This window comes from Enhydra lutris, unplaced genomic scaffold (genome assembly GCF_002288905.1).
Source record: "Enhydra lutris kenyoni isolate GAN:26980312 unplaced genomic scaffold, ASM228890v2 scaffoldscaffold90, whole genome shotgun sequence".
Lineage (NCBI taxonomy): Eukaryota > Metazoa > Chordata > Mammalia > Carnivora > Mustelidae > Enhydra > Enhydra lutris.
In genome coordinates, this window is record NW_019154174.1 from 4,615,634 (window position 1) to 4,642,975 (window position 27,342).

A 27,342-nucleotide genomic window follows, 5' to 3' on the forward strand; every position below is an offset into this window, starting at 1 on the left:
CCTCGTGCTGTGTTGGGGTCATTATTGTCACTGCCGTATTTTAATTCCAGTGTAGCTAAATGCAGTGTTATATTAGCTTCAGGTGTACAATCGGTGATTCAACAATTCTGTACATGACTCAGCGCTCAGCATGATAAATGTACTCTTAATCCCTATCACCTAATCTCCACACACACACCCCCCACCAGCCACCATGACCAGCTGTTTTTCTCTATAGCTAAGAATCAGCTTCTTGGTTTGTCTCTTTCTTTTTTTTTTCTTTGTTTTGTTTTTTAAATTCCACATATGGTGAAATCACATGGTATTTGTCTTCCACGGACTTATTTCGCTTAGCATAATACTCTCTAGCTCCATCCACGTTGTTGCAATTCTTCTTGATGGCTGAGTAGTATTCCATCAGATATCTATGTCACAACATTTTTAGCAATCCATCATTGGACACTGGGGTTGCCTCTATAATTTGGCTATTATAAATAATGCTGTAATAAACATGGGGGTACGTGTATCTTTTTGAATGTGTGTTTTCCTGTTCTTTGGGTAAATACCCAATAGTGGGATTATGGGATCATATACTAATTCTTTAGTTTTTTTTTGAGGAGCCTCCATCCTGGTTGTACCAGTTTTGGTTCCCTAGTGCACGAGGGTTCCTTTTTCTCCACATCCTCGCCAACACCTATCGTTTCTTGTGTTTTTTATATTAGCCATTGGGACAGGTGTGAGGTGGGATCTCATTGTGGTTTTGATTTACATCAAAGTGATGTTGAGCATCTTTTCATGTGCCTTTTGGCCCTCTGGAAGTCTTCTATGGAGAAATATCTGCCCATGTCTTCTGCTCATTTTTTAATTAGATCATTTGTTTTTTTGGTGTTGTTTAAGTTCTTGACATTTTGGATACTAACCCTTGCAGATATTTTCTCCCATTCAGTACATTGTCTTTTCATTTTGTTGATTGTTTCCTTTGCTGTGCAGAAGCTTTTTGTTATTTAAAAAAAGAGTTATTTATTTAATTGAAAGAGAGAGAGAGCAGGGGGAAGGGCAGAGGGAGAGGGAGACTAGCAGATTCCCCGCTTGATGGGGAGCCGGATGCGTGACTTGATCGCAGGACCCTGAGACCATCACCTGAGCCAAAATCAAGAGTCAGATGCTTAACCAACTGAGCCACCAGGCACCCCAGAAGCTTTTCATTTTCATGTGGTCCCAGCAGGTTATTTTCACTTTTGTTTCCCTTGCCTCAAGAGACAGATCTAGGAAAATATTGCTACGGCTGATGTCAGAGGCATTACTGACTGTGCTTTTAGGATTTTTATGGTTTCGGGTCTCACATTTAGGTCCTTTATCCGTTTTGAGTTTATTTTTGTGTGTGGTATAAGAAAGTGACCCAGTTTCATTCTTTCTGCATGTTGCTGTCCAGTTTTCCCAACACCATTCGTCTAAGAGACTGTCTTTTTCCCATTGCATATTCTTGCCCCCTTTGTTGAAAATTAATTGACCATATAAGTGTGGGTTTAATACTGGGCCTTCTACTCTGTTTCATTGATCTGTGTGTCTGTTTTTTGTGCCACTACCATACTGTTTTGAGTACTTCAGTTTTGTAGTATATCTGGAAATCTGGGAATGTAATACCTTCAGTGTTTTTCTTCTCTTTCAAGATTGCTTTGGTTATTTGGGATCTTTTGTGGTTCCTCACAAATTTTACGATTATTTGTTCTATCTATTTGAAAAATGTTGGTGGCATTTTAATAGGGATTGCATTAAATCTGTAGATTGCTTTTGGGGTAGTATGGACATTTTAACAATGTTTGTTCTCCCAGTCCATGAGAATGGAATATCTTTTCATTTGTTTGGGTCATCTTCAATTTCTTTCATTAATGTTGCATAGTTTTCTGAGTATAGATCTTTCACCTCCTTGGTTAGGTTTTTTCCTAGGTATTTTATTCTTTTTGGTGCAGTTGTAAGTGGGATTGTTAATTTCCTTTTCTGCTACCTCATCATTAGTGTATAGAAATGCAGCAGATTTCTGTACATTGATTTTGGATCCTGTGACTTTACTGGATTAATTTATCAGTTCTTGTCATTGTTTAGTGCAGTCTTTAGAGATTTCTATATATAGTATCATGTTGTCTGCGATTAGTGACTTCTTGCTTGCTGAGTTAGATGCATTTTATTTCTTTTTCTTGTCTGATTGCTATGGCTAGGACTTCCAGTCCCATGTTGAATAAAAGTGGTGAGAGCAGAGGTGCCTGGGTGTCTCAGTGGGTTAAAGCCTCTGCCTTCAGCTCAGGTCATGATCCCAGGGTCGTGGGATGGAGCCCTACTTTGGGCTCTCTGCTCAGCAGGGAGCCTGCTTCCCTTCCTCTCTCTCTGCCTGCCCCTCTGTCTACTTGTGATCTCTGTCAAATAAGCAAATAAAATCTTAAAAAAAAAAAAAAAAGTGGTGCAAGTGGACATCCTTTCTCTAGTTTCTTTGTCCTGATCCTGACCTTAGAGGAAAGCTCGCAGTTTTTCATCTCATTATGATGTTAGTCCTGGGTTTTTCATACATGGCCTTTATCATGTTGAGCTATGTTCCCTCTAAACCTACTTTGTTGGTGGTTTTTACCATGAATGGATATTGTTCTTTGTCAGGTGGTTTTTATGCATCAATTGAAATGACCGTATGGTTTTTATCATCTCTCTTGTTGATTTGGTGTATCACGTTGATTGTTTTGCAAATATTGAACCATCCTTGCAGCCCAGTAATAAATCCCACTTGATCGTGGTGAATGATTTCTTTAAGATATTGTTGGATTTGGTTTGCTGATATTTTGTTGAGGATTTTTGCATCTGTGTTCATCAGTGACATTGGCCTGTAATTCTTTTTTTTTTTTTGTAATGTCTTTATCTGGTGTTGATGTCAGGATAATACTAGCCTCATGGAATGAATTTGAAAGTTTTCATCCTCTTCTACTTTTTGTAATAATTTGAGAAGAATGGATATTAACTCTTCTTTAAATGTGTGCTGGAATTCACCTGTGAAGCCGTCTGATCTGGGATTTTGTCTGTTTTTTGATTACTGATTCAATTTCACTGTTCAAATTTTTTATTTTTTCCGTAATCAGCCTGTTCAAATTTTCTGTTTTTTTCCTGGTTCAGTTTTGGGACGTTATATGTTTGTAGGAATTTATCCATTTCTTCTAGTTTGTCCAATTTGTGGGCATATAATTTTGCATAATATTCTCTTATAATCCTTTGTGTTTTGGTGGTATCTGTTTTTGTGGCTTCTCCTTCATTTCTGATTTTGTCTTTCTCTGTATCTCTCAATGAGTCTGTCTAGGTTTATTGATTTTGTTGATCTTTTCAAAGAACCAACTCTTCCTGGTTTCATTGATCTGTTCTATTATTCTTTTAGTTTCTATTTCATTTATTTCTGTTTGTTTTTTTTTTAAGATTATTTATTTATTTATTTGACAGAGAGAGAGATCACAAGTAGGCAGAGAGGCAGGAGGGGCGGGGAAGCAGGCTCCTCGCCGAGCAGAGAGCCCAATGTGGGGCTCGATCCCAGGATCCTGAGATCATGACCTTAGCTGAAGGCAGAGGCTTAACCCACTGAGCCACCCAGGCACCCCCTCATTTATTTCTGTTCTAATCTTTATTATTTTCTTCCTTCTGCTGGTTTTGGGTTTTGTTTGTTCTTTTTCTAGTTCCTTTAGGTATAAGGTTAGGTTGCTTCCTTGAGCTTTTTCTTGCTTCTGGAGGTAGGCCAGTCTTGCTATAAACTTACCTCTTAGAACAGCTTTTGATATGTCCCAAAGGTTTTAGACCATCGTGTTTTCATTTGTCTCCATGTATTTTTTTTATTTCCTCTTTGATTTCTTGGTTGACCCATTCCTTGCTCAGTAGTGTGTTATTTAACCTCCATGTATTTGTGTTCTTTTCAGGTTTTTTTTTTTCTTGTGGTTGATTTCTAGTTTAATAGCGTTATGGTCAGGAAAGATGCATGGTATGACTTTAGTCTTTTTGAATTGAGACTTGTTTTGTGACCTAATATATGATCTATTCTGGAGAATGTTCCATGTGCATTTGAAAAGAGCATGTATTCTGCTGTTTTAGGATAGAATGTTCTGAATATATCTGTTAGACCCATTTGGTCCAATATGTCATTCAAAGCCACTGTTTCCTTGTTGATTTTCTGCTTGGAAGATATGTCCATTGACATAAGTGTGATGTTAAAGTCCTCTGCTATTATTGTATTACTATTGATTACTTCCCTTATGTTTATTATTTCCTGCTTTATGTATTTAGGTGCTCCTATATTGCTTATGTAAGTATTTCCAATTGTTATTACTCTTGGTGGATTATTCCCTTTATGATTACATAGTGTCCTTCTTTGTCTCTTGTTACAGTCTTTGTTTTAAAGTCTATTTTGTCTGAATAAGTATTGCTATCCAAGCTTTCTTTTCACTTCTATTTGCATGATAAATGCTTTTCCATCCCTTTGCTTTCAATTTGCTTGTGTCTTTATGTCTGAAATGAGTCTCTTGTAGGCAGCATATGGATGGGTCTTGCTTTTTTTATCCACTCTGGTACCCTGTATCTTTTGATAAGAGCATTTGTTCCAAACTAATTATTGATAGGTATGTACTTATTACCATTTTTTTACTTGTTTTATGACTGGGTTTTGTTTTTTTGTTTTTGTTTTTGTTTTAGATTTATTTATTTATTTTAGAGAGAGAATGAGAGCAAATAGGGGAGAGGGAGAGAGAGGGAGAGAATCCTTAACCATACTCCTTGCTGAGGATGGTGCCCAATGTGGGACTTGATCCCAGACCCTGAGATCATGACCTGAGCTGAAATCAAGAGTCATCAGCTTAACCAACTTAGCCTCCATATGCCCCGTTTTCATTTTTTATTACTACTTTTTCTCTCTCCTGTTTAGCTTGCTTTCCATTACTCTGACCTCCAGGTCACTAATCTGTTCTCCTTCCTCTAGCCTACTATTCATTCCTTCTAGTGCATTCTTCATTTAAGTTATCACGTTCTTCTTCTTTGATTAGTTCATTTTTATGTTTTCCATCTCTTTCTTGTCTCACTGAAGTCTTCCACTGTTGAGTCCAGTGAGTATCTTTAGGACCATTACTTTAAATTCTCTATCAAGTATTTACTTGTCTTTGTTCTATTTAGGTCTCTTGCTGTGATTTTGTCCCATTCTTTCATTTGGGACATTTTCTTCTGTCACCTAATTTTGTCTAACTCTCTGTGCCTCTTTCTATGTGTTAGGAAAGTCAGCTACATCTCCTGGTCTTGGAGGTAGTGGCCTTACAAAGAAGAGGTCCTGTGGTGGCCTGCAGTGCAATGTCCCCTGTTTTCAGAACCTCAAGGATGTCTCCTATGTGTATTGCATGTGCCTGCCTATTGTAGCTGAGCTGGTGCTCCTGTCAGTCCAGTCGTCTGCAGTGGCTCTCTTTGCCTGGTGAGGGCAGTGTTTGGTCCCTGTGTTGTTAGCAGGCCAATCTTGTTCTGCCTTGGGCTTGAGTTGAGTCATACCCAGCATTTGCCAGAAATGCAGTAGCACCAAACTATAGGAAGCTTTCCCTGTGTTGTCCCAGAGAAGTTTTTGTTGGTGGGCGGGGCTTGCACAGACCAGATGTCTGCCCCCAGCCCACTGCTGGAGCCACACTTGGAGTGGTATATGTAATTATCTTCTGTCCCCGGGGCAAGAGTCACTTTTAGCAGTACTGGCCCCTACCAAGTGGGGCTGCTTGCACACTCCTAGGCTTGTGACACCACTTTGGATGGGCTCCAGCCAAGGACATATTGGAAGGGGTATGTCCACAGGAGAACTTAGGGGCAGGCACACTGTAAGCAAGCTGGAAGGGGTTGGTACTGTGCTGGTCCCCACAGGTGTCTATGTGTCTAGACTGGGGGATAGGTAAGGGAAATGGCACTCATCGGCTCCTTTGTTCCTGGAGAAGTCTACTAAAGATTCCTGCCCCTCTAGCACACACTGTGAGACTAGCAAACAAATGTCGCTCCCATTTACCCTGCACATATTTTGAATTGTTGCTTCTGGGCTGTATCTTCTGGGCTGTCTCCCTAAGGACAAGGACTCAGTTTCCTCTCACCCTCTTGTATCTCCCAGAGCCAAGCAACTACTTTTTAAAGTTCCATGTGTCAGGCTTCACTGATTATAAGTGAGACTCAGCCCCTCTGGTTTTCAAAGCCATATGTTATGGGAATTTGTCTTCCTTACACAGGTTCCCTATGCTGGGGTGCCCGTGGGAGGGTCTGGTTCTCTCCCTTCTCCACACCTGCGATGTCCCTCCCTCTGTCCCCCCTACGGACAGTCCCACAGGTCCGTTTAGCTCCTGACCGCATCCGTGCTCAACCTGCCATCTTCAGTGTGGCCTCTTCTCTGTGTTTAGCTGTGGAGAGTCTGTTCTGCGTCTTTGGGTCACTTTCTGGGTTATTTACACTGATGTGAGTGTTATCTAGTTGTATCCATGGGACAAGGTGGGCTTAGAATCTTCCTATTTTACCACCTTCCCCGGGAGTCCTGTTCTATTATGAATTATTTGAATATTTTAAGTGACACAGTGAGACAAGTGGGTAATATCCCTTGGCCTGGGTATCAGGGCATGGCAGGGAGCTGTTGTGGGGGAGGGAACAGTGTTGTCAACACAGCTTGGCTGTCATTGTGTGGAAACAGGGGCCCAGTGATACCAGGCTTTCTAACTTCAAGAGAAGCCGGGTATCTGGGTTTCTTTGTGCTTGGTTTCTCAAAAAAAATTTTTTTAAAGATTGTTATTTATTTATTTGACAGATAGAGATCACAAGTAGGCAGAGAGGCAGGCAGAGAGAGAGGAAGGGAAGCAGGCTCCCCACTGAGCAGAGAGCCCGAAGCGGGGCTTGATCCCACGACCCTGGGATCATGACCTGAGCTGAAGGCAGAGGCTTTAACCCACTGAGCCACCCAGGTGCCCCCCCAATTTTTTTTTTTTTTAAAGATTTTTATTTATTTATTCAACAGAGAGAGATCACAAGTAGACAGAGAGGCAGGCAGAGAGAGAGATGGAAGGAAGCAGGCTCCCCGTGGAGCAGAGAGCCCGATGAGGGGCTTGATCCCAGGACCCCGGGATCATGACCTGAGCCGAAGGCAGAGGCTTTAACCCACTGAGCCACCCAGGCGCCCCCTTACTCACTATTTTCTATAGATCAAACAAAATATATGGCTGGCCAGATTTGGCCTGAGACCACTGGCTTGCAACCACTGGTTTAGAAAGCTTTGTCTCTTCCTGACAAGAGGAAGGAGAGGTCTTTCTCCTTTCCAGGGACACTGGAGTTAGCACCTCTGGTACCCAGAGCCACTGGGGGGCAAGGTGCCCTGAATGTACTCAGCGATGCCCAGCTAGACAGCTCAGACCAAAGGACAGCCTGACTGATGGCATTAGGCCGTGCCCTGGGTAGGAGGGTCAGACAGCCCAAGGCCAGCTGTACAGGAATTCTTCAGTAATGGGCTTGAATGATTCATGGGGAATGATGATGAGCAAGCACTCACTGTCCATGAAATGCTGGTCCAGAAGTGAGAGATAGAGTGATTCTTTCACCCAACAGAGCATTTCTGTACGTCAAGGCACCGGATGGTATCTGAGTTACTAATGCTTCCTTTGCAGTCTTAATGAAAGTAAAGAATAACTAACCTCTGGGTCACTACTGGAATAAACAATGCCATTTATTTCTTGCAGTTATAGCCTACGTAGGACTTCTTAGGTATTTGTACATTATTTTGTATCGTTTAATATGACATCTAACATATGAGTGCTTTCTCATTAGAAAAGAGTCAAATAATTCAGAAGTGAGTAAAATATGGAAAGCTCTCTCCACCTACCTAACCAAACCATACCCAGCTTTAAGTTTTATTGAGGATGTATCCTTTAGTTCATCATTTACTTATTTTTCACTCATTCATTTATTGGCTTCTGTTTTGTTCATTTTTTTAAAAGATTTTATTTATTTATTTGACACAGAGTGAAATCACAAGTAGGCAAAGCAGCAGGCAGAGAGAGAGAGGGGTAAGCAGGCTCCCTGCCGAGCAGAGAGCCTGATGTGGGGCTCGATCCCAGGCCCCTGAGATCATGACGTGAGCCGAAGGTGGAGGCTTAACCCACTGAGCCACCCAGGCACCCCAGTTTTGGTTCATTTTTACTTTTATCTTGATTCTTTCCCTAAACTTGGTGCTTTAATTTATTGCTTTGGTTCTCTCCCCACCCCATGTTACAGCCTGTTGTGTTAAGCACTTAATTCATCTATTTTCAGTCTTGTTTTCTAATATAACAGTTTTTAAGGCTATAAGTTTTCCTCCAAATACTGCTTTGTCCTTATCCCACAAATTTTGCTGTGTGTGTAGTGTTTTCATGATCATTTAATTCTAACTGGTTTGTGATTCGGGAGGGGAGGGAGTTCCCTCTTTATACAGGAGAGTTTTTATAAATGTTCTAAATAAATAGCTTTTTTGTCTTTTTTTTTTTTCCTGTCCTTTTGTGGTAATTTCTAATTATACTACATTATGATCAGAGGATGGCTTGTTTGGTTTCTGGTTTTTGGAAGCTTTTGAAATTTTGTTTCTGGTCTACCAGATCATTTTTATGACTGCTCCATGTTATTCAAAAGAATAATATTCTTCTTTTGGTACAAAGTTCTCTATGTATCTATTAATAAGTCAAGCCATTTATTGAGTATTTAACCTGGTGAGTCTTAAAAAGTATAGCTCAGACGACCCACATCAGAATCACCTGGGCTGCTTATTAAAAATGTGAAATTTCCCACTCAAAGATATAGAATTAGATGGGGGGGGTGGGTAGTAGGGTCATAACGGAGTGTTTGGAATCTGCATTTTTAAGAAGGCAGGAAATTTTTATGCTCATTAGCAAACTACTGCAATAGATCCTACTTAATTTTTATTTACTTGATCTAGTTGATTGATCTGAACTGATCTGAACTTGCCAATTTTCCCTTATATTTCTCTGTTGTTGCTTTATATATTTCAAATCACTATTACTGTGTGTATACAGAGTCAAGATATTTTCTGACAGGTTGGATATATAATCCATTCGAATAGGTCAGTATTAACATCTGTCCCATTTAAAGCATTAGGTATCCCTTTTCAATTTGAAGGTTTGCTTCTTTAGCCCTGGAAAATCTTCTGTCATCATCATCGTCACCATCATCATCATTATTCTCTTTCATTGTGTCTGTTCTATTCTCTGGAGTTTCTGTTGCACAAATATTGGCCCACATTTATCCTTTCAAGTCTCTTAATTTTTCTTTCACACTTTATTTTTGTCTTTTTGTACTGTGTTCTTATAAAATTGTTTGGTTTGATTTTCTAGCACATCTTTTATCTGTTTCTACTATTTAGTTTATCTTTTTAAAATGTCAATAAAATTAACACTTTTGGGATATCTAGTTTCTTTTTCATGGATGAAATGTCCTCTTTAATGTCTCTAGGGATGTTAATTTTCTGTATTCTAAAGTCTTTTTCTATTCATTGTATTAACTCTCTTTTATTGGGTATTAGTGCTTTTGTTAATTAAATTTGGTGACTGTCTTTCAGGGTGTTGATTTTCCCCAGATGTTTTCCCATTCTTGGTTGTGTGCTCCTCTTTGTATTTGAGAATCCCACACCCTCTGCCCATCCTGCTTGGTGTAACATAACCCCAGTGATTGGAGTATGACATGCTGTGTACAAGCTGTGCACCTTAGGTATGGGAGCTCCTGCCTACCTTGAGGACGGTGGCTTCCTGGGGCAATGCCCACCCTCTGGGCTTCAGCCTATGGGTGAGCACTTCTACACTTAATACACTGGGGAGGGGCCAGCAGTCCTAAAAGCATCTTCCCAAGGAATGCCCCAGGACTTCCTCTCTCTCTCCATCTTGACTCCGGACTCAACTACGTACCATTTCTTCTGTGGAAAATGCTAATGCCCATGTTTGGGTCTGAAGTTTCCTTTGCTTTTAGTTATTCATAGATGGGCTCTCTGCTCTCTGTCCTTTAGAGAGCGTTTGAGGCATTCCTCAAAATTTCCAGTTGGCTGGCGGCATTGTTTGTTACTTTTTCTCTATCCCCTCACCCCTGTCCAGTTTCCCACAGCCAGTCCCTGCTCTGGGCAGGCTCAGGTGAGGCACCACAGGCACACTGATGCTGAGACACTCACCAAAGGGCCTCCCAGCCATGGCAACAGGCAGGCAGCCTCCAGGACCTTCTGCCCCCACCCGTGATGTCACTCCACTCCATAAGACAGGGGTAGATTTTTTGTTTTCTTCATAGCGGTGGACGTTTGAGACTGAACTCTAAGGTACTTCATAAAGAAGTTTAGCTTTGAATGAAAATTAGTGCAAGAAAATGCAAGGGCGAGTGGGGCAATAAGAAAGTGTCAAAAACTAACAATATCCCGCAGGTATTTGAAGCACATAACATGGGACTCAGATTTGCCTAGCAACGGCTCCATCAGAATGGGTGGAAGGGAATGCAACTTGAAAAATACATAGCGTAGACCCTAAAGTTAGGGCCCAAGTTGCTTTATTCTGGGAAGTTTGTGATCCAGGCACCACCATGACCGAAGCTTGGGCTGGCATGCCCTAGGTTTGGCTTCTTGAAGCCTGTTGCACTTGTCATTTCTTCTAGAATGGCCATCTTTTTTTTTTTTTTTTAAGATTTTATTTATGTATTTGACAGAGAGAGATTGTAAGTAGGCAGAGAGGCAGGCAGAGAGGCGGGGGCGGGGGTGGGGGGAAGCAGGCTCCCTGCAGAACAGATTTCAGAGCAGAGCAGTCCTGATGTGGGACTCGATCCCAGGACCCTGAGATCATGACCTGAGCCGAAGGCAGAAGCTTAACCTGCTGAGCCACCCAGGCGCCCCTAGAATGGCCATCTCTATTGCCGGACTAGAAATTCCATGAGAACAGACACTCTGTCGGCCTGGTTCATGCCTCTGTCCCTAATAGTTAGCAGGTCATACCTACGGTTCGGGACAAACATACTCAACAACAAATTTTGGTTGAATCAATGAATGAATGGAAGGGGGGGGAAATTAACCCTTTGATGTCAGGTAAAAATCCTTTCTGAACCAGGCAGATGAATACACACGTGCAAAGTGGCTCATGGAGGGCAATAGGAGTGAGTGGGAAATACCGCGACCAACAATGCACGCCAGACCCCAACGCATTCCAAACCCCAGTTTTATTAAGACTGCCAACCAAATGAGACCTCACTGGGGATCTTACTGGGGAGCTGTGGGGTTGGCTGCGGGTCAGAGACCTCCACCCCAGAGATCGCTGCTCCCTCTTGAAGACTGTCAGTCTCCATCGTGGCTTCACGATCAAAAGATCTGATCTCCTCTTAGGCAAAATCAGTATGTCATGTGACATAAAGAGCATGCTGTCATCTGAATTTGAAATGTTCTGTGGAAGCAATCAGGGAGCGCTGATTCATAACTCTCACCTCCGTGCAGCCCTTCAGCAACCTTGTCAGGTCTCCAGAGCCCATTTTCCCACATTGGATCGGCGGGGGGTCTTGGGCCCAGAGACTCACTTGAGGACCCAGAGCAGCTGGAGTCAGGCTCAGAACCCAGGTGCAGAACTTAGACCCAGCCGTTCCCCTTTCTGAGTGTAGTCAGAGGTCTCCTGCTTGTGTCACTAGCACTTAGCACACATATGAGCACATTTTCTGGCCTCAAGGCTGCTTTGTGTCAAAAGCTCTTACAGGCGCCTTTCATCGGTCCCACAGTCACTGAGCCCCTGACTTTCATCCCGCTCTAGAGACCCCTGGCTTCCACTGCATTGGTATCGGGCAGGGAATAAACACGGGCACCGTGGTGAGGAGCCTGGACTTTGGAGTCAGACAGTCATTCATCCAAGCTGACTCTGCTGTTGCTAGCAGCGCGACCTTGCGCGGGTCCTTGGGTGCCCTGAGCCTCGAAGACAAGGACCCCCACTGGAACGGTGGGAGGCTGCAACGAGATAAGGTTAGCTTGGCATCCCGAATGTAGCAAAAGCTTGGTAATTGGTAGCTGGTGCCGCTGGGAATGTTAGATTTCACTGTTATTGCCAACGTTTCCTATGTCGTGGCACCCAGTTCCCTCCCTCCCTAGCCCTGCAGAAGGAGGCAGATCAGGACTGTAAGACACTAATCCACTGACCTGTCAAACCCCTGCTGCGTTTTAGCAGGTGGTCTGGGCATCTGTTCCTCCCTCTGCCTCCTCCCTGGCTCCCCGTCCCCGACGAGGGGACCTGATTTGTTCTCCACCTGCGTGTTTACCGCCTAGCATCTGAGCAGAGGGCTTTCTGTTGCAGGGGCATGAGCCTAACATTTTTAACACTGAACACTTAACACTGAACACCTAACATTTTTAACACTGAAATCACATATGACCAGGTTGTAAAGCAAAGCTCTAAAGTTAGTTTTCAGAGAGAAATTTCTAGATAACAGCTTCAAAAGCAACCAGTATATCCCCCTGCACAGTATCCCTTTGAAGCATGGGCAGGTTGGCTTCCAAAGCGACCAATCCAAGGTCCTCATCCTTCCAGATGGAAAGGGTTTGAACCGCTTCCTGGAGGGAGTGTGGCTCCTCACTCCATCTCCCCTTTGCCCCAGGAACAGATGGTTTTAGATCATATCAGCTTCCTAAGAGCATAGGTTCTTAAAGTTTGCTCATCCAATGTGAGCAAATGTATTATTTTTCTTTTTAGAGAAGATACCAGCCACGCAGAATCTGGGCTGCTTTTTCGTGTGTGTTTTGTCAATACAATTATGGCATTGAAATTTGCATTAACTTAACAGAAGCAAAAGCAAGTGGAAACAGGAAGAATTATTGAAATTCAGATTCTTCTTACTGCAAGAGGAGTTTTTAAAAATATCGCATCGGTTTAGTAAATTGTGAAAACAATATTACGAGGTCAGAGTTGCTATGTTTCAACGGTGTTTGCCATGTTCAAACTGTGTGTTTCCACCAAAGATGGATTTGAATGGAAGTTGAAAATGAGGCCGGGGGTGGACCCACACTGCCTGCCCTCTTCTGGCTTTTGTTAGCCTAGCTAAGGGCTTCGGCAGAGAAATTGCTTTCCGGCCCATAACCCAAGTGTGCACAATTGTCCCGTATTTATTCGGTCTCTAAGTGGCTTCCGCATTTACTGTTAGACATTTTACCACAGCTTCTCCAAGTCTATGCTCTTTATTCTGACTTTACCCTTCATTGTTTGGATTTTGTTCTGGGAGCTTTTTTTCCGGAGAAGGGCTCAGGGTTGCTGGATTCCCTGAGTTTCTTCCCGTTAGAATCGGTGCCCTGTTATTTGTAAGTCTGGGCTACTTGGCCGGATACACGAAGTCGGACAGACCCAGTGTCGGGGGCGGCTGCTTTCTGCTCTCTGAGTCATTCTTCTGGGGGGATGAGATGTGTCCTGGGGATGGAGATCAGTTACTTTTCAGACATCTGGCTGTCCAGGGCCCTGCACCCTACTGTCCCTCCCATTCCTGCAGGGAATTTATTTTTTTGCAGGAGTCAGGGAAGGGATTTAAACATAAATGTAAATGTATCATTTGTTCCTAATTATTAAACTGGAAACATGCTTATGAAAGAAAAAGAAGTAAAACAACAGAGAAAAAGAAAGTTCTCACTGTGCGACCCCCAGAGAGAACACTGTTAATAGGTTGGTGACTATTTTTCCAAACTTTTCGTGTGGGTATCTGCACAGAAACTCATTTTTTTAAATCGGATTTATTGTACGTGTCCATTCTTCGACAGGCTCATTTTGGCTTAAATGTGTATCCCGCTACTTTTCTAAGTAAGCACACAAGATCTACCTGGTTTTCCATGAGGGCCTCTTGAGCATTTCACCCACTCTTCTTACTGCACATCTGGAACATTCTCGATTATCAGTGATCCCCGATCTGTGTATATTGACGGAAGGATAACTTCTCAGACGGACTTAGTCAAAGAGCGTATATACCGTTCATTTCTAGTCGGTCGTTTGTCCTCACTGCCTCCCAGATGCATCTCCAGAGGCATCCCCTGTGTCCTCCCCTTTGCTGCCCCCTCCACGTTGTACCTCCGCAAAGCCCTGCTGTGACCCCTCCCTGCTCCCTGCCCTCCCTCCTCTGGTGCACACTCTCCTCCAGCCATGGCTGCCTCCTGGCCTTTGCCTCTGCTGTTCCCCCTGCCCGACTTGCCGGGGTCCCAGACAGTCACTGCACGGTGGCCCATCAGCCAGCCTTCTCCGACCAGCTTTCAGCAGGGGTTCCTCAGCCCGCTACCCTCTGTGCCGTTATCCAGGCCGGCTCTTTCCCTCACCGTCCTGGCCACAGCAGAAATGCCCCAATTTCTTTTTTTTTTTTATACCCCAATTGTTCTGAGGCTTTGCCATCTTACTGCCCACCGTTACCCCAGCCCTTAGCGTGCCTGCGTGCCTGAATAGTTAGTGGTGGTGGCCGTCACCTCCTCCCCTCCTCCCCCAGTGGTTGGACCATGACAGACTGCAAAGCAAAAGGGAGTCCCCAAGCCCAAGCAGTTTTGAAATCCCAACTGGGCAAACTCCATTGGGTTTCAAAGCCTCAGAATAATTCTCTGTGGCTCAGGGCTCCACCCTCTGGTGGGGTGGGAGGGCTTCTGGGCCCGAGGTGCCACCCCCTTCCCGCCCCCGGAGCCATCCTTTTCTCTCGTGGAGGGTGGCACGTGTTCGCAGCCAAGGAGCACCCTGCTTCCTGAGTGTAGAATTTGGGGAGGATGACAGCCTTCTTTTATTTTGTCCTTCCTGTCTCTCTTCCGGTGCCAGTGGGCAGTGTTTCCGTGGGTATGACATCCTCAAACACCATACGGTCTCCTATGTACACCTCATCGATTCCCTCCATTAGACAAGAGGATCCTTCACAGATCCTTGCTGGATAATCTTCTTTCTGTGCCTGGTGTTTGCTGGGATGTCGAAGATGATCCATGAGTCCCAGATCTAGTGTCTTCAGAGAACCCTCCATGTGATTGACCTTGGATCCTCTTAAGTACTAGCAAAAGGTTGTCCAGCCACGCCTCGGGGTTCCTTCCAGAGCGCGCTCTTCTGAGTGCTCATCTTAGCATCTTTTGCCACTGGGACAGGCTCAGAGTCTCCCACATCATCAAGTTCCGTTCCAAGTTCCACTTACACAGAACCATAGGCACAGCCCAGCTAGTAAGCTCCTGCCACTACATCACAGGACCCCCCCCTAGTTTCCATAACATGTCCCTTGTTTCCTAAGCCCCCACAGGCCAACACCTTTGGTATCCATATTTCTACCATCAGGTCTTTTTAGGATGATTTATCTAGAATAATCGAAGTATTTTAGTGCCTCTCCCCTCTTTGTGAGCTGTCGCTGGCTCACAGGGTCCAGGGGTTAGAACGTGGACAGCATGGCAACTGTGAAGGTTGCTGGTCAACCGCCAACACCAAGCAAGCAATATTGGTTCCTTCTCGTTTTCTCAGAGCTGTGTTAGGCAGCACAAGCTATGCGGGAAGTATAGCCAGGTGGACGAAACACACTGGTTTGCCCAGATGGTCCAGTTGGCATTTTCTTGTCCCAGGGTAAACGGACTAGTGCCCTTTCTCCCTTTCAAAAGTGTTCTGTCTTCGGTGATCAATTTTCTGGCCACCCTACGTGTAGATCTTAATGCTTGTCCTACAGATTGTAAATCTGTTATTGCATGGGGATGAAACACAGATTGACAAAAAATTATCAAGCAGCGATGGTTAAGTGCTAAATCTTATGACATCTTAGGTGCTTCTAAACATCCTTTGAGATATAGGACAGCCCCTCTGCCCCGCAACTGTCTCCTAGACATTGTACTGTCTAGAATTTCAGGGGCATTTGAAGGCCTTTGGGATTTCATATTCGGAGTGTGGTCCCTGGACCAGCAACATTACCATCATCTTGTTAGAAGTGCACGTTGTCAGGCCTCGTCCAGGACACCCTGAATCAGAAACTCTGGGCAGTGTGGGACCCCACAGTCTGTTTAAATGAGTCCCCAGACGAAAACATCTGTAATGCACAGACACACACACACACACACACACACACACACACACACACACAGACGCACACTCTTAATGACATCCCAGGCGTGTGGCCACAATTCATATCCTAAATACCGCTCTGCTAGAGAGTTGTTCCTTTGTCCCTGTCTTTGTCTTCTCGTCTTCAAAGCAATGACAACCTCATGTGTCGAGAGTCGAGCTGATCTTGGTAAATGTTCGTTTGCTGGGAATCATTCCTGGGTTCTAATGATCTATTTTCAGAGGAGTTTTTCTCAAAGTAACATATTTCATTTTTTTGCCTCTCTCCCTGACTTTTGGCAGGAGCTGAGAAAAAGCCTGGAACTTAGTGTAAATCTGCAGAGGAAACAAAGAGATGGTTCTAGCGACGAGTATGACTCTATCGAAGAAGAGGTGCTCTCTGAGCCTGAGCCCGAGGAGCCAGTGCTGCTGGGCCACGGCAGAGAGGACCCCCCTCTTTCCAGTGGAAACTCCGTGCAGAAGGCTGTGCCCGAGGACCAGGGACCAAAAGGACGCCCTTCCCAGGGCCTAGACCCCCTCGTGGTGCTGGAATTCAACCCAGCTTCCAAGAGTGAGTTCCATCTTACGTGAGCACATCTTTGCCTTCGGTGTGTTTAGGTCTGATAGTAGGACTTGAATTTCCAGCCATGTTTGGGGTTCAGCTTTGGGGAGACTGTCCCACAGGCCAGTCAGGACTCTGCCGATTGTGACAAGCCAAGGCTTCCAAAGGCCTCCAGATGACCCTGAGATTCCAGATGGCAGATGTCTGGCAGATGGTTTTGGGGGCTGTCCTGTGTCTTGTAGGACGTGTAGTAGGATCTCCCTGCCAGCCGGTTAATACATTCTGTCTGAAACCAAAGGGACTATATTGGCTTGACTAACTGAGGAGTCCAGAACCGTCAAGGACTCTCCCCTCCCCCTCTTCCCCCTTCCTTACTCCTTCCCTTCTTCTGTCTCATCTCTGCCTTCCTTTGTCTTGGTACCATTCACAGCTGGGCTCTCCACATACAGACACAGAATTGAGACAATGGCTTTATGCCTCTATCAGAAAGTGGATTCGTCTTCCTCAAAGCTCCAGGCTGCGTGCTCCTCTGTGCCCTTGGTACTAGAAACTTCTTCCATCCCAGCCCTCCCCTCTTTTTTTTTTTTTTTTTTTTTAAACTCTGTCAAATGAATAAATAAATTCTTTAAAAAAAAAAAAAATTTGCATTTTGCTAGTTTGATAGGAAATTACTTAATCACAAAGGGGATGCACGCTGGTTGCCAGGCACCTTGGTTGTCTGTATCTTCTTGTGCGGAAATAAATCCAGCTCATACGGGGTGTATGAAGGTGCTTATAGAAACACAAGGGTTTGGTGTCCGATGGGTATGGTTCTGAAGGGGGGTGGCTGGTGAGGATGCTCACACTGTTTATGGCACTGACAATCTCAGGAGTTGGGAAAGGATTAAGCCTGAGGTGTGAGGTTGGGTTCTTGAGAAAACTAGAGGTCCAGCCTTGTTCATGCCAAGACCCTCTTAGCCAAAAGGGGATGAGCTAAAGCCTACTTTGATATATACTTTCACTGCATCAGAATATAAAATGATGACATTTGGGATATCGGGGCGAGCTTCTGAGAACACATTTATTTACTGAAGCAAAAAGTCAGTCTGCCTGGTCTGATGAAGGATGTTTTCTGATTTGTAGATGTTCTCTGAAATTCCTTGCAAAGGCTTAGGACCTAAGACTCTTAGACCCGTGTTTTGTTAAACCCTGGAGAAGGTGCCACTGTCCACACAAGGTGGAGATGCATGAAATTGGGCAGCGTTCGCACCTACCTGCTTTCCATCCTGGTCCCCGCGGGGCGAGGAATGATGCGTGGACGCGTGCCTGCGTTGTTGCTAACGTGCACTTGAGCCTCAGAGTGAAAGCAGAAACACCCCTGCAGAGCCCGAAACAGTCTCCCCCTTGCTGCTTCTCCGTGTGTGTAATGGGCCTCTTACAGGCTGTTTGTCGATGAACAGCTGGGCACCCACCACCCGGCCTCCGATTAGAGACGCTTTGCCCATCAGAGGCGCAGTTCTCTCCCCACACGGGGGTGGGCAGCGGCCCAGGCTCACATAACAAGGAGGAAGTGATTGTTTCTCTTCCAGGATATTAAAGCATCTGAAAACCAAGGACCCCATGCAGCTGAGGCTGGAGCACTTGGAGCAGGGTTTCTCTGTCTATGTCAATGGGGCCAATTCGGAGCTGAAGTCGTCCCCCCGGAAAGCTGTCCACTCCGACTTCCCCAGGAGTGCCTCCCACACCGAGGGGACACATGGTGAGCACGGGTCACTGGGCCCCGTGGAGCCACATCCTGTGCCCTTAAACTTACCTGCAAATAACTAGTTAACCTGTTCAAGTTAACTCTACTCACTTTGCCAGCAAGAGAGCAGGGGGCACCTGGGTGGCACAGTGGGTTAAGCAGCCAACCGGGGATTTCAGCGCGGTCATGGTTTCAGGGTCGTGAGATTGAGCTCCGTGTCAGGCTCTGTACCAGACGAGGAGCCTGCTTGAGATTCTGTCTCGCCCTCTGCCCCGCCCCCTGCTTGTCTGTGTGTGCACTTCCTTTCTCTCTCTCTCAAAAAAAAAGAGAGACAGAGAGAGCAGGAGTGTGAGAAAGGACAAAATCCCTTTTTATTCCTTTTAAAACTTAGCCTCGGCCTCCATTACCCCCAGGGCAAAGGTGCCGAGAGCCGTAAATTCCCGGCTTTTCCATTTTGCGGTGCCAATAATTGAAAGAAGTGTCTAGAATAAATTAAATTATACCCAATTTTCAGTGGCTCTGTTTTCACTTCAGTACCCAACCCTGCGTGATATTTAACTCCACGGATTGTGCTGAGTGTAGTTAATCCAGACTGCACAGACTTGCAGTCGATCCCGTGTGTCCTGTATTAAACTCTCAGGGAGTTTGTGAAGTTGATATAGGAGCATGCCACCCAGCGGCCGGCCCAGGACCAGCACCAAAAACAACCTGGCGGGAAAGCAAACGAAATGTCAGAGCACACGGGGTGGGGTCCCAATTGGGCCAGGTTACTTTGTCTCTCTCCCTGGCCTTTGTTTCCTCATCTGTCAAATGGGACTGAGGGGGGCACCCATACCTAGGGCACCAGGGTGCCCTTGAAGGCAGACTGCTTTGTCTGAGGACCCGGCCTGCTACTGCGTTACAGGAAGAGCATTTGGAATGAGACAGAGCTGGGTTTCTGCCACTCTCTAGCTTGGAGACCTCTGGCAATAGGGTCCTCACTGACCCTCAGTTTCCTCTTCTATGACATGAGAATACTTAAGCCCACCTTGCCGGCTTGCCAGGAAGATTAAATGACATACGAAATGTAAAATGCCCGTCGCACAATAATCTTGATTCATGTTATTCTGAGTCACTGCCTTACGGGTATGGGAACTGTCCCAAGCCATAACAGACAGTATGAGTCAAAACAACAAGGAGAGAGTGATGTCCCCAAACCTTCTCCTAGGAGAAGAGCCACTGCAGTCCAGCTTCAAGTTTAGCATGAGCTTCCGGGCCCCCAGGGCAATGAGAGAAATGGGATGATTCTCCTAGCTCTTGGGGAGGAGGAGTTGGGTCAACCTGCCGCGCTGGTTGGGAGAAGCAGGCCTTTCCTGGTCCAGGTTTCAAGGAGGTGCGTTTAGCAGGAGTCTCTTCTGTACTTGGGCCACCAGCAGTACCTTCACTCCCCCAACAAATATCTCTCCCTTCTCTCCTCTTTTACACAAGCACTGGCCTGTAGCGCGCACGGTGTATATCCTGCTTCTGAATCTCGGAGACTGTTCCTTTTGTATACAGACCTGCCCATTACAGCTATGACTTACTCCCCATTCCCTTTCTCCCGAGCATTTGGCCTGTTTTCTAACGGCCTGCTGCTACAAACAGGACTCGCTTTGCCTACAAAACTTGGGGCACAGGGGAGTACATTTTAGATGGAAGTCACTCATCTTCCCTGGGTGTGAACTTACCACCAGTGCCTCACTGAGTCTCTTTCCCTCATCCCTGGTGCAGATCATGGACGGAGAACCCTATTGCGAGAAGTGGAGGAAGCTTTAAGACGCAATTCACGGACAGCCCCCAGCAAAGTCCAGCGCCGCGGATGGCACCAGGTCTGGGAGCCCTGGGCAGTGTCGAGACGCATGGCCCCTGCTCATGCTTTAGAATAAGGAGCAGGGTTCTTGTGGGAACAGAAACATAATCCTGGCATTGGGAATCCCTGTGGGCCTTGGTGGGTCTGACAGGGTACCACATGGGTGTCTTCTCTGTGTGTGGTATTGGCTCCTAGAAGGTAGAGGGGTCTGGGGGTCCTCTAGTCCCCTCTCTGTGGCATGATCCTCCCCTCCAGATGGGGGATGGGGCACCCCAGCACAGACTCACAGCCCCATGGTGATGACTTGTTTACATAGCTATCTTTTTTTTTTTTTTAAAGATTTTATTTATTTGACAGAGATCACAAGTAGGCAGAGAGACAGGCAGAGAGAGGGGAGGAAGCAGGCTCCCTGCAGAGCAGAGCGCCCGATGCGGGGCTCGATTCCAGGACTCTGGGATCATGACCTGAGCTGAAGGCAGAGGCTTAACCCACTGAGCCACCCAGGTGCCCCTACATAGCTATCTTTTACTGCACACCTACTACATGCCTTTGTCCTCATGGCAGACCGGTAGGACAAGTTCCAAATTTCTTCCTGTTTTAAGGAAGCCAAGAAAATGAATGCTCGGTAAAGCTAAGTGAGCTTTCCAAGGCCAACCACTAAGAAGTGACAGCAGCAAGACCCGAGCCTAGATCTGTGCTCCAGGTGCCGTATTCCTGCCCATGTAGTCCTTACCTTGCGGTTACTCACACTTGCCCTGGGGTCAATGGGTCTCAACCCCCACAGCGCATTCACATTACCTGGGAGCCCCACCCCCCAGAGATTCTGACTCACTTGGTCTGAGATGAGGCTTAAGCAATGGTGTGTGTTTTAATCCTGTGGTCCCCCATGTTGATCTTTTACACTATGCCATATCGGTAGGTCTGTAGGAAATTTTTCTGTAAGTTTTATTGGCCCGTCTTTGCAATCACCTTGTAGGTCTGTAACTGTTGTCATTGTGCCCTTGATGAAACTGAGGGCCAGAAGGATAAGGTGACTTGCTCAGAGCCACATAGCCACTAGGGAGGTTTGAACCCCAGACCTGTGACCCCCAAACCCATTGGTCTTCCCTTGCCTTTGTGGGTCTATAATGAAGTACTGAAGGTTTTTTCTGACCCACTGAATCCCACAGCCTTATCTCAGTGCAGAAGAGCAAGGCCTACAGGGCCCACAGCTCGGAGGCCTCCTTTTGTCCCCAGCAATGAATGTTAATTTCTCATTAAGGAAGCCTTTCTCCACTTCCCACTTCAGACCCGCCTAGTTGTTTCGAGTGCCTTCTATTATCAGGAGCCATATTTGCATCTTAGACTGTGACTTCACGGCTGGCCCCAGAGCCTGTGCAATTTAAAAAGACTTGGGTCTAAGATTAATTAGCATCACCCCCACCACACCTCTCCCTGTGGTCCCACACTTCACGGGGCCTAATCATGGCTAATTTCCTGGCTTCCTAATGCCATGAAGGCTGTAATTGTCCTTCTGCGCCGTATCAGTCAGGGGTCAGTCAGTGCCTAACCATAGAGACCACTCGGGATGTTGTAATCAGAGATGAAGGGAAGGGAGGGAAGCAGGTGCTTACAAGATCTCCGGGTGGCAAGAGGAGGGATCCCGAGTGGGAGGCTGGGGGGCCTCCTGGAATGGCACCCAGCCTTCCAGCACAGCCTGCCAGGAAAGCCACTACCTAGGACACGGCGGGGCAGGTGGAGGATCCGCATCAGGGACGCGTCACCTTAGCTGGCTTCCAGAAAGCAGGTGGCCACCACCACCACTGTTGGCCTCTGTTGATGCTGTGCCTGCTAGATCAGCCCTGCCTATAGCCGGTCCCACCAGGCTAGGGCACTTGGAAACTTGTCTCCTCGGCCACTGTGCTCAGCCTAGAATCAGCCACTGTGTGTCCCCTTCTTTGCACCTCACTTTTGCTCTCGCTGCTTGCAGGAGGCCGGCTGATGGGCAGTACCTAGTCGCTTCCAGAACGTCCACAGAAAGGGCATCTGGGAAACATAGACTGACTTTCTGGCCTCTACTGAACACACAGGCATCCTAGGCGGAAAGCGGAAGGGGTCCTGGGAGTTCAGCCCACCCCCCTACTACCCTGTTCCCCCCACATGCGGTGTTTTGGGGACCATTCTCCCTTGATATGGATAAACCGGAGAGCATTCAGTGGTCAGGTCCCAAAAGACATCACCCTTTAATTTAATTTTATTTTTTATTTTTTTTTAAAGATTTTATTTATTTATTTGACAGAGAGAAATCATAATTAAGCAGAGAGGCAGGCAGAGAGAGAGGAGGAAGCAGGCTCACCGCTGAGCAGAAAGCCCGATGTGGGGCTCGAACCCAGGACCTGGGATCATGACCTGAGCCGAAGGCAGCGGCTTAACCCACTGAGCCACCCAGGCACCCCCACCCTTTAATTTTAAATTAACCTTTATTACCCTGACCCAGGCACTGTGTGAGGCTCTGGAGTTAGAAACAATCACATAAGGCTGGGTTCCCGGCTATGAGGACGGTGGGGGGACTGCCCTGCCTGCAAGGAAGATGTGACAGCCGGTCCAAGCGTACGGAGGACTGGCCTGCTGGACTTCCAAGTGAGCAGCTTGAGGCCTGTGGGCTGAACTTGTCCCCCGGAGAATGTCTTTTGGACTCAAAACGGTTTAAAAGAATCTTAGTCACTCACTAACATTTAAATTCAAAAGTTTTCCTGTTTTTTTGTTGTTTTTTTTTTTTTTAAAAGCTCCATTCCGACTTCCCTGGAAAAATGGAAAGAGCTGGCTGTCATGCTCGGCTTCCCCTTCCCTTGAGGCCGCTGTCAGCAGAGCTCGGTAACAGTCGCCCCATGAGGCCGGGTACATGCAGACCTGTTGCCCACAGTCCCCACCACTCCCTTTAGCGCCCCAAGTTGAGGCGAGTGGTGGCTACGGTTGGTTGCTGTGCTCTGGCTGCTGTTTCCCTCCTACCGGGTGGCTTCCCACCTTTCCATTTCCCTCCTGGCCTACTGGAGCCTTTGAACCCGCGGCCCGTGGAGGAACTCCAGCCCGTAGGTGCTGGAGTCAGCGCCGTGAGTGAGGCAGGCAGGGCCCTGCTGGCCTGGAGCTCACGCTTCCCCTACGAGGGTGGGGGTAATGGGGAGACTCTGCGGGGCAGCCGCTCTAGAGAAGGGGGGCAGCAGAGTCTTCCCTGGGGGCCACCCCTGACCTGATCGCTGAGGAGGAGCAGAGCCAGCCCCATGAAGGTCTGGCGGGAGTCTCCTAGTGGAGGGCATGGGGGGGGCGGCAGGAAGGCGGGTCAGGCTGAGGGTCCCTGGGGTAGCTGGTGAGCAGGGGTGGAGAGGCTGAGTGTGGGGGTCAGGGGTCACAGGTCACAGTGGGCAGACACAGGAGGAAGTTTGGATTTCATTTTAAATGCAAAGAATCTTCTGGAGAGTTTTCAGTAGGAGACTTACGTGTTCGGGCTCACGTTTTAAGAAGATCCCCGGCGGCTGCATTCCAAAGGATACCCACAGGGCCTAGTGGCTGTAGGAGGACCAGGCAGGAGACTTGGAAGCAGGGCTCCCCCATCCCCCGCCGTGAGCCTAATGCAGCCTGTGTCTCTTTGTCCCCCAGCCTCCACCTCACAGCTCTGTCCCTGGCCCCCAGAGACCCCTGATCATCTCAGCTTCCTCGACCCATCCCAGGGTGTCATCACCCAGGTCTTCCCAGAATTGGTTTGCGGAAATTGTGCAGGAAAGAGACCATCTGAATCTCTCAGTCGGTCAGCCCGGGCCACATGCCTGCTCCTGCCCTGCTAGGCTGTGACCAGAAGTGAAAAGCCTGCTTGGGGCCCCCAGCTTCTCGTCCAGGACAGTAGGTAGACCCGGTGGACCGACCGAACTGTTACCAGAAGAAAGAGGGACCGATTGGGTTTCCTTTGGCCCCAAGTAGTGGAGCTAAGTGGAAAGGTTCTCCCTGGTAGAAATTACATGGGGACAGGTTTGGGGATACGTAGGATGGAGAGGAAGGCAGTCTCGACCTCACCCTTTTGGGTGGGCTCCGCTGTCCTTGGAGGCAGCCAGAGGTTGGCAGTGGCGAAGGCAGCAGAATCCCCAGTGGCCAGGGGTGGCCAGCTCTCAAAAGCCACTCCACCAGGAGAGGTCCCACTGCCTGGTCCCGGTCCTGGGGTTGCTCCTGTGTGGCTGTGCCCAACAGGGAGCCACACAGGCACTCGGTGTTTTGGCACTAACCATGGCCTGGTCAGCAGGGGACACGGAGGCCCAGCGCTCAGGGAGCCCCCAAGTCTCAGCCCTCCCCAGCCAGCACTGCTCCCCACCATGGCCTCCCTGCCCTCTTCAGCTGGCTAGCTTGCCAGTTTTTCCGACTGTTGCCCTAAACTCTCTGGGGTCACACGTCCCCTTCCCAGTGACCAGGACCAACACATTCACCTCTTCCAGTAGAATAAGCTCCCTTCTTAGGGTCTTGCCCACCAACTAGGAAGCACTTTTCGGGTAGAGATGCTCCTGATGGAAGGGGCTGTTGGGATCCTTGCTCTCCAGAAGGTCCCAGAGTCATCTGGACACTGGCTAAGAGCCTGACCTGGAAAACCCTTCCTGGGGACCCTCCGACTGTGGGAGAGCCAAGGAGGGGACTGGTGGGGCAGTGTCAGCCTCCGAGCTGCCGCTGTGGCAACCATGGGGTGGGCTGGAAGTGATAAATGGGCTCTTGTTGGGACTGTCCTTTCTCCCCCACCCTTCTCAGCCTCAGATCTTTCTCCTGCTATCACTGGATTAAGATTTATGGCTTCCTCAGCCTTGTAATACTTGGGTGGACAACGGGCCTAATCAGCAGAGTCCTCGTTTACCAAAATGCTGTCAGATTTGATGAACGTCACCAGCTCTTAGCATTAAATTCGTAGTGAAGGGATTGGCCTTTCAGCAATTTACTGTGGGGTGGGCTTTCCTTAAAGGCCCGGAAGGCGAGTTCATTGCAACAGAAAGCAGAGGCTTTGCTCTCACTCTGCTGCTGTATCCGGTTTCCTATGGCGGGCCAGGCAGCTAAAGCACCCCCAGGAAAGCTCACGAGTACAAAAGTGAAGCCCTTTCCTTTGTTTTCCTATTTCTGAGTTTTGAAAACCCCTGCCGTGAGGACAATAAATGAAACAACCCATAAAGCATCAGCTTTGACAGCGACCTTGTATGACGCAGACTGTCAAGAGTGTCGAGTGCTATTATTTGTAAGAGATCAGACAAATCTGGGAAGAACCTAGCAAATAAGGTAGATTTACTTCCCACTCTAAACCTGCCTGGCAGGATCTTCAGAGCTCTCTTGCCTCTAGGGGGAGCCACTCACATACTGCACAACCTGAACAACCATACGGGGCAACCCCTAGCCTTGATCTTTCTCATCTGCAGGAGCTTGAATGCATACCTGTTAGAACGCTTTGCTAAGGGGGCAGTAGATACACACAGATCACTCTGGGCCTGGCCTTGGGCTGGCAAACTGGAACAGGGGTGTCTGGATTTTAAATCCTGTCCTGGCATGTGGGTGATACTGCAGGGGTCTACCCAGGTCTGGGTGCCACAGGTAGGCAGGAGAGAGCAACCACTTAAAAGCACCCACTCTGGGTAAAGCAGCATGCCAGGCAGGGAGCCAGCGAGGAGCTCGGGCATCATCCTTGTGAGCATGTGAAGGTGGGAGGCAGGGAGCGGGCGCCTCCTGGGGGCTGGGTTGGAACCTGCCAGCCTCGTGCTCCTTTTGGGAGGTGGGCGTCGTCGTGTGGGGGAGACGGCTCCCCATCTTCTCCAGTGGCAGCAGAGCCACCTCCCTGGGGCTGGGGTGGGAGAGCAGGCCAGATGGAAGACTATTTCTTCCCCTCTTCAGCACCCACTCAGCATTGAAAACTCTTTCTGGACCACGTTAATTTTGTCAGATGTTGCTTCCGAAACGTGTTCCTCCATTATGTGTGCTGTGTGCACTCCCTAAGGCCAGGCCATTGGTGGTTACATTTTTTTTTTTGCTATCTTGACATGCTTCCAGAACCTTGTATGCAGTCAGGATTCAGTAAGAATTTCCCAATTAAGTGCCCTCATGCCTACTGCAACCTTTTGGCAAGGCGAGCAATTGTGTCAAGCTCCGAGGAAGGGAGAAGGACGCTTCTGGGAAAAGGGAGAATGGGAAAGTGGCAGTGGAGAGAGACATACCTGCACTCTCCTCCTTGAACCCTGGAGGTCGTTCTCATACTTATCATTCAGATCAGACCAGCAGAACTGCATTAATGCCACAGCTCTTTCACTCGCCAGTGGGAAAGCCCAGTTCAGGCATGGCTGGATACAGGTGCTCAGACAGTGTAGCAGGGCTCATTCTCCACCTTTCAACTCTGTTTCTCTCCATGCTGCTCTGTGTGATGCCAAGGGGGCCACCACCAGCTCCCACCTTACATTCTGTCACCCTGCTATTGGCATTTCTTGGCTCCCCTGAACCGATCACCTAGTCTCTCTGGGCCCTCAGGATTTAGTGCTCAGTTCTGCTGGGCCTGTCATACACTCCAACCACCCATGGACTCCGTTCCACATGAACACTTGGATTGGGGGTGAGGAGGTAGAGGATTTCCCAAAAGAAAATCAGGGTGCTTTTGCCCGAAGACGGGAGTGAATGGAGGAGATAGGTGGAAACAGCAGCACTCCCCGCCCCCTGCCAACAAAACTTAGGCTCACACTACTGAAACTTCAGTGTGCATGTAAGTCACCTGGGCTCTTGTGGAAATGCAGATTCTGATGCCTCGCTCTAAGACGGGCTTGAAATTCAGCATTTCTCACAAATTCCCCAGGAGAAGCCAAGGCTACTGGTGCACACACCAGTGGAGTACATGGAGTAGTGAGGTCCTAGTCCAAGCCTTCCCTTTCTAGATAAAGGAACAGAGAGCCATGGAGGGGCCAGGCTGTGCCCCATGCCCAGTGCCCTCCCTCTATGCCGTTCCCCCTCCATGCTGCCTCCCCTTATCCCGCTTTCCTACCCTCCCTCCTTCTGTCTGTCTCTTTCTCTCTCTGTCTCTGTGTCTCTCTCATTGAAGCATTTGGGTGCTATTGAGTGATTCCTGAGGAGGAGGGGGAGCCTGCCCTCCCCAGAGTAATGGTTGAAAATCTATCTTGGAGATGAACTTCAGAGCCCTTATAGCTTCATC

The 27,342-nt window shown here is 47.5% G+C and overlaps 1 protein-coding gene across 2 annotated transcripts in view; it reads left to right on the forward strand.

Annotated features, from left to right (window-relative positions):
* LOC111162277 (KIAA0556 ortholog) overlaps nt 1-27,342 on the forward strand; it is a 161,807-nt gene that overhangs the window by 25,689 nt on the left and 108,776 nt on the right. The window contains exons 1-2 of one of the 2 annotated variants that reach the window (XM_022526575.1): nt 18,183-18,346; nt 20,081-20,178. In XM_022526575.1, the coding sequence (XP_022382283.1) occupies nt 18,208-18,346; nt 20,081-20,178 (237 nt within the window). In that variant the 5' untranslated portion in view covers nt 18,183-18,207. Of the gene's footprint in view, nt 1-16,349; nt 16,618-18,182; nt 18,347-20,080; nt 20,179-27,342 lie in introns of those variants that run through there. The other variant, XM_022526574.1, reaches the window with a different exon arrangement.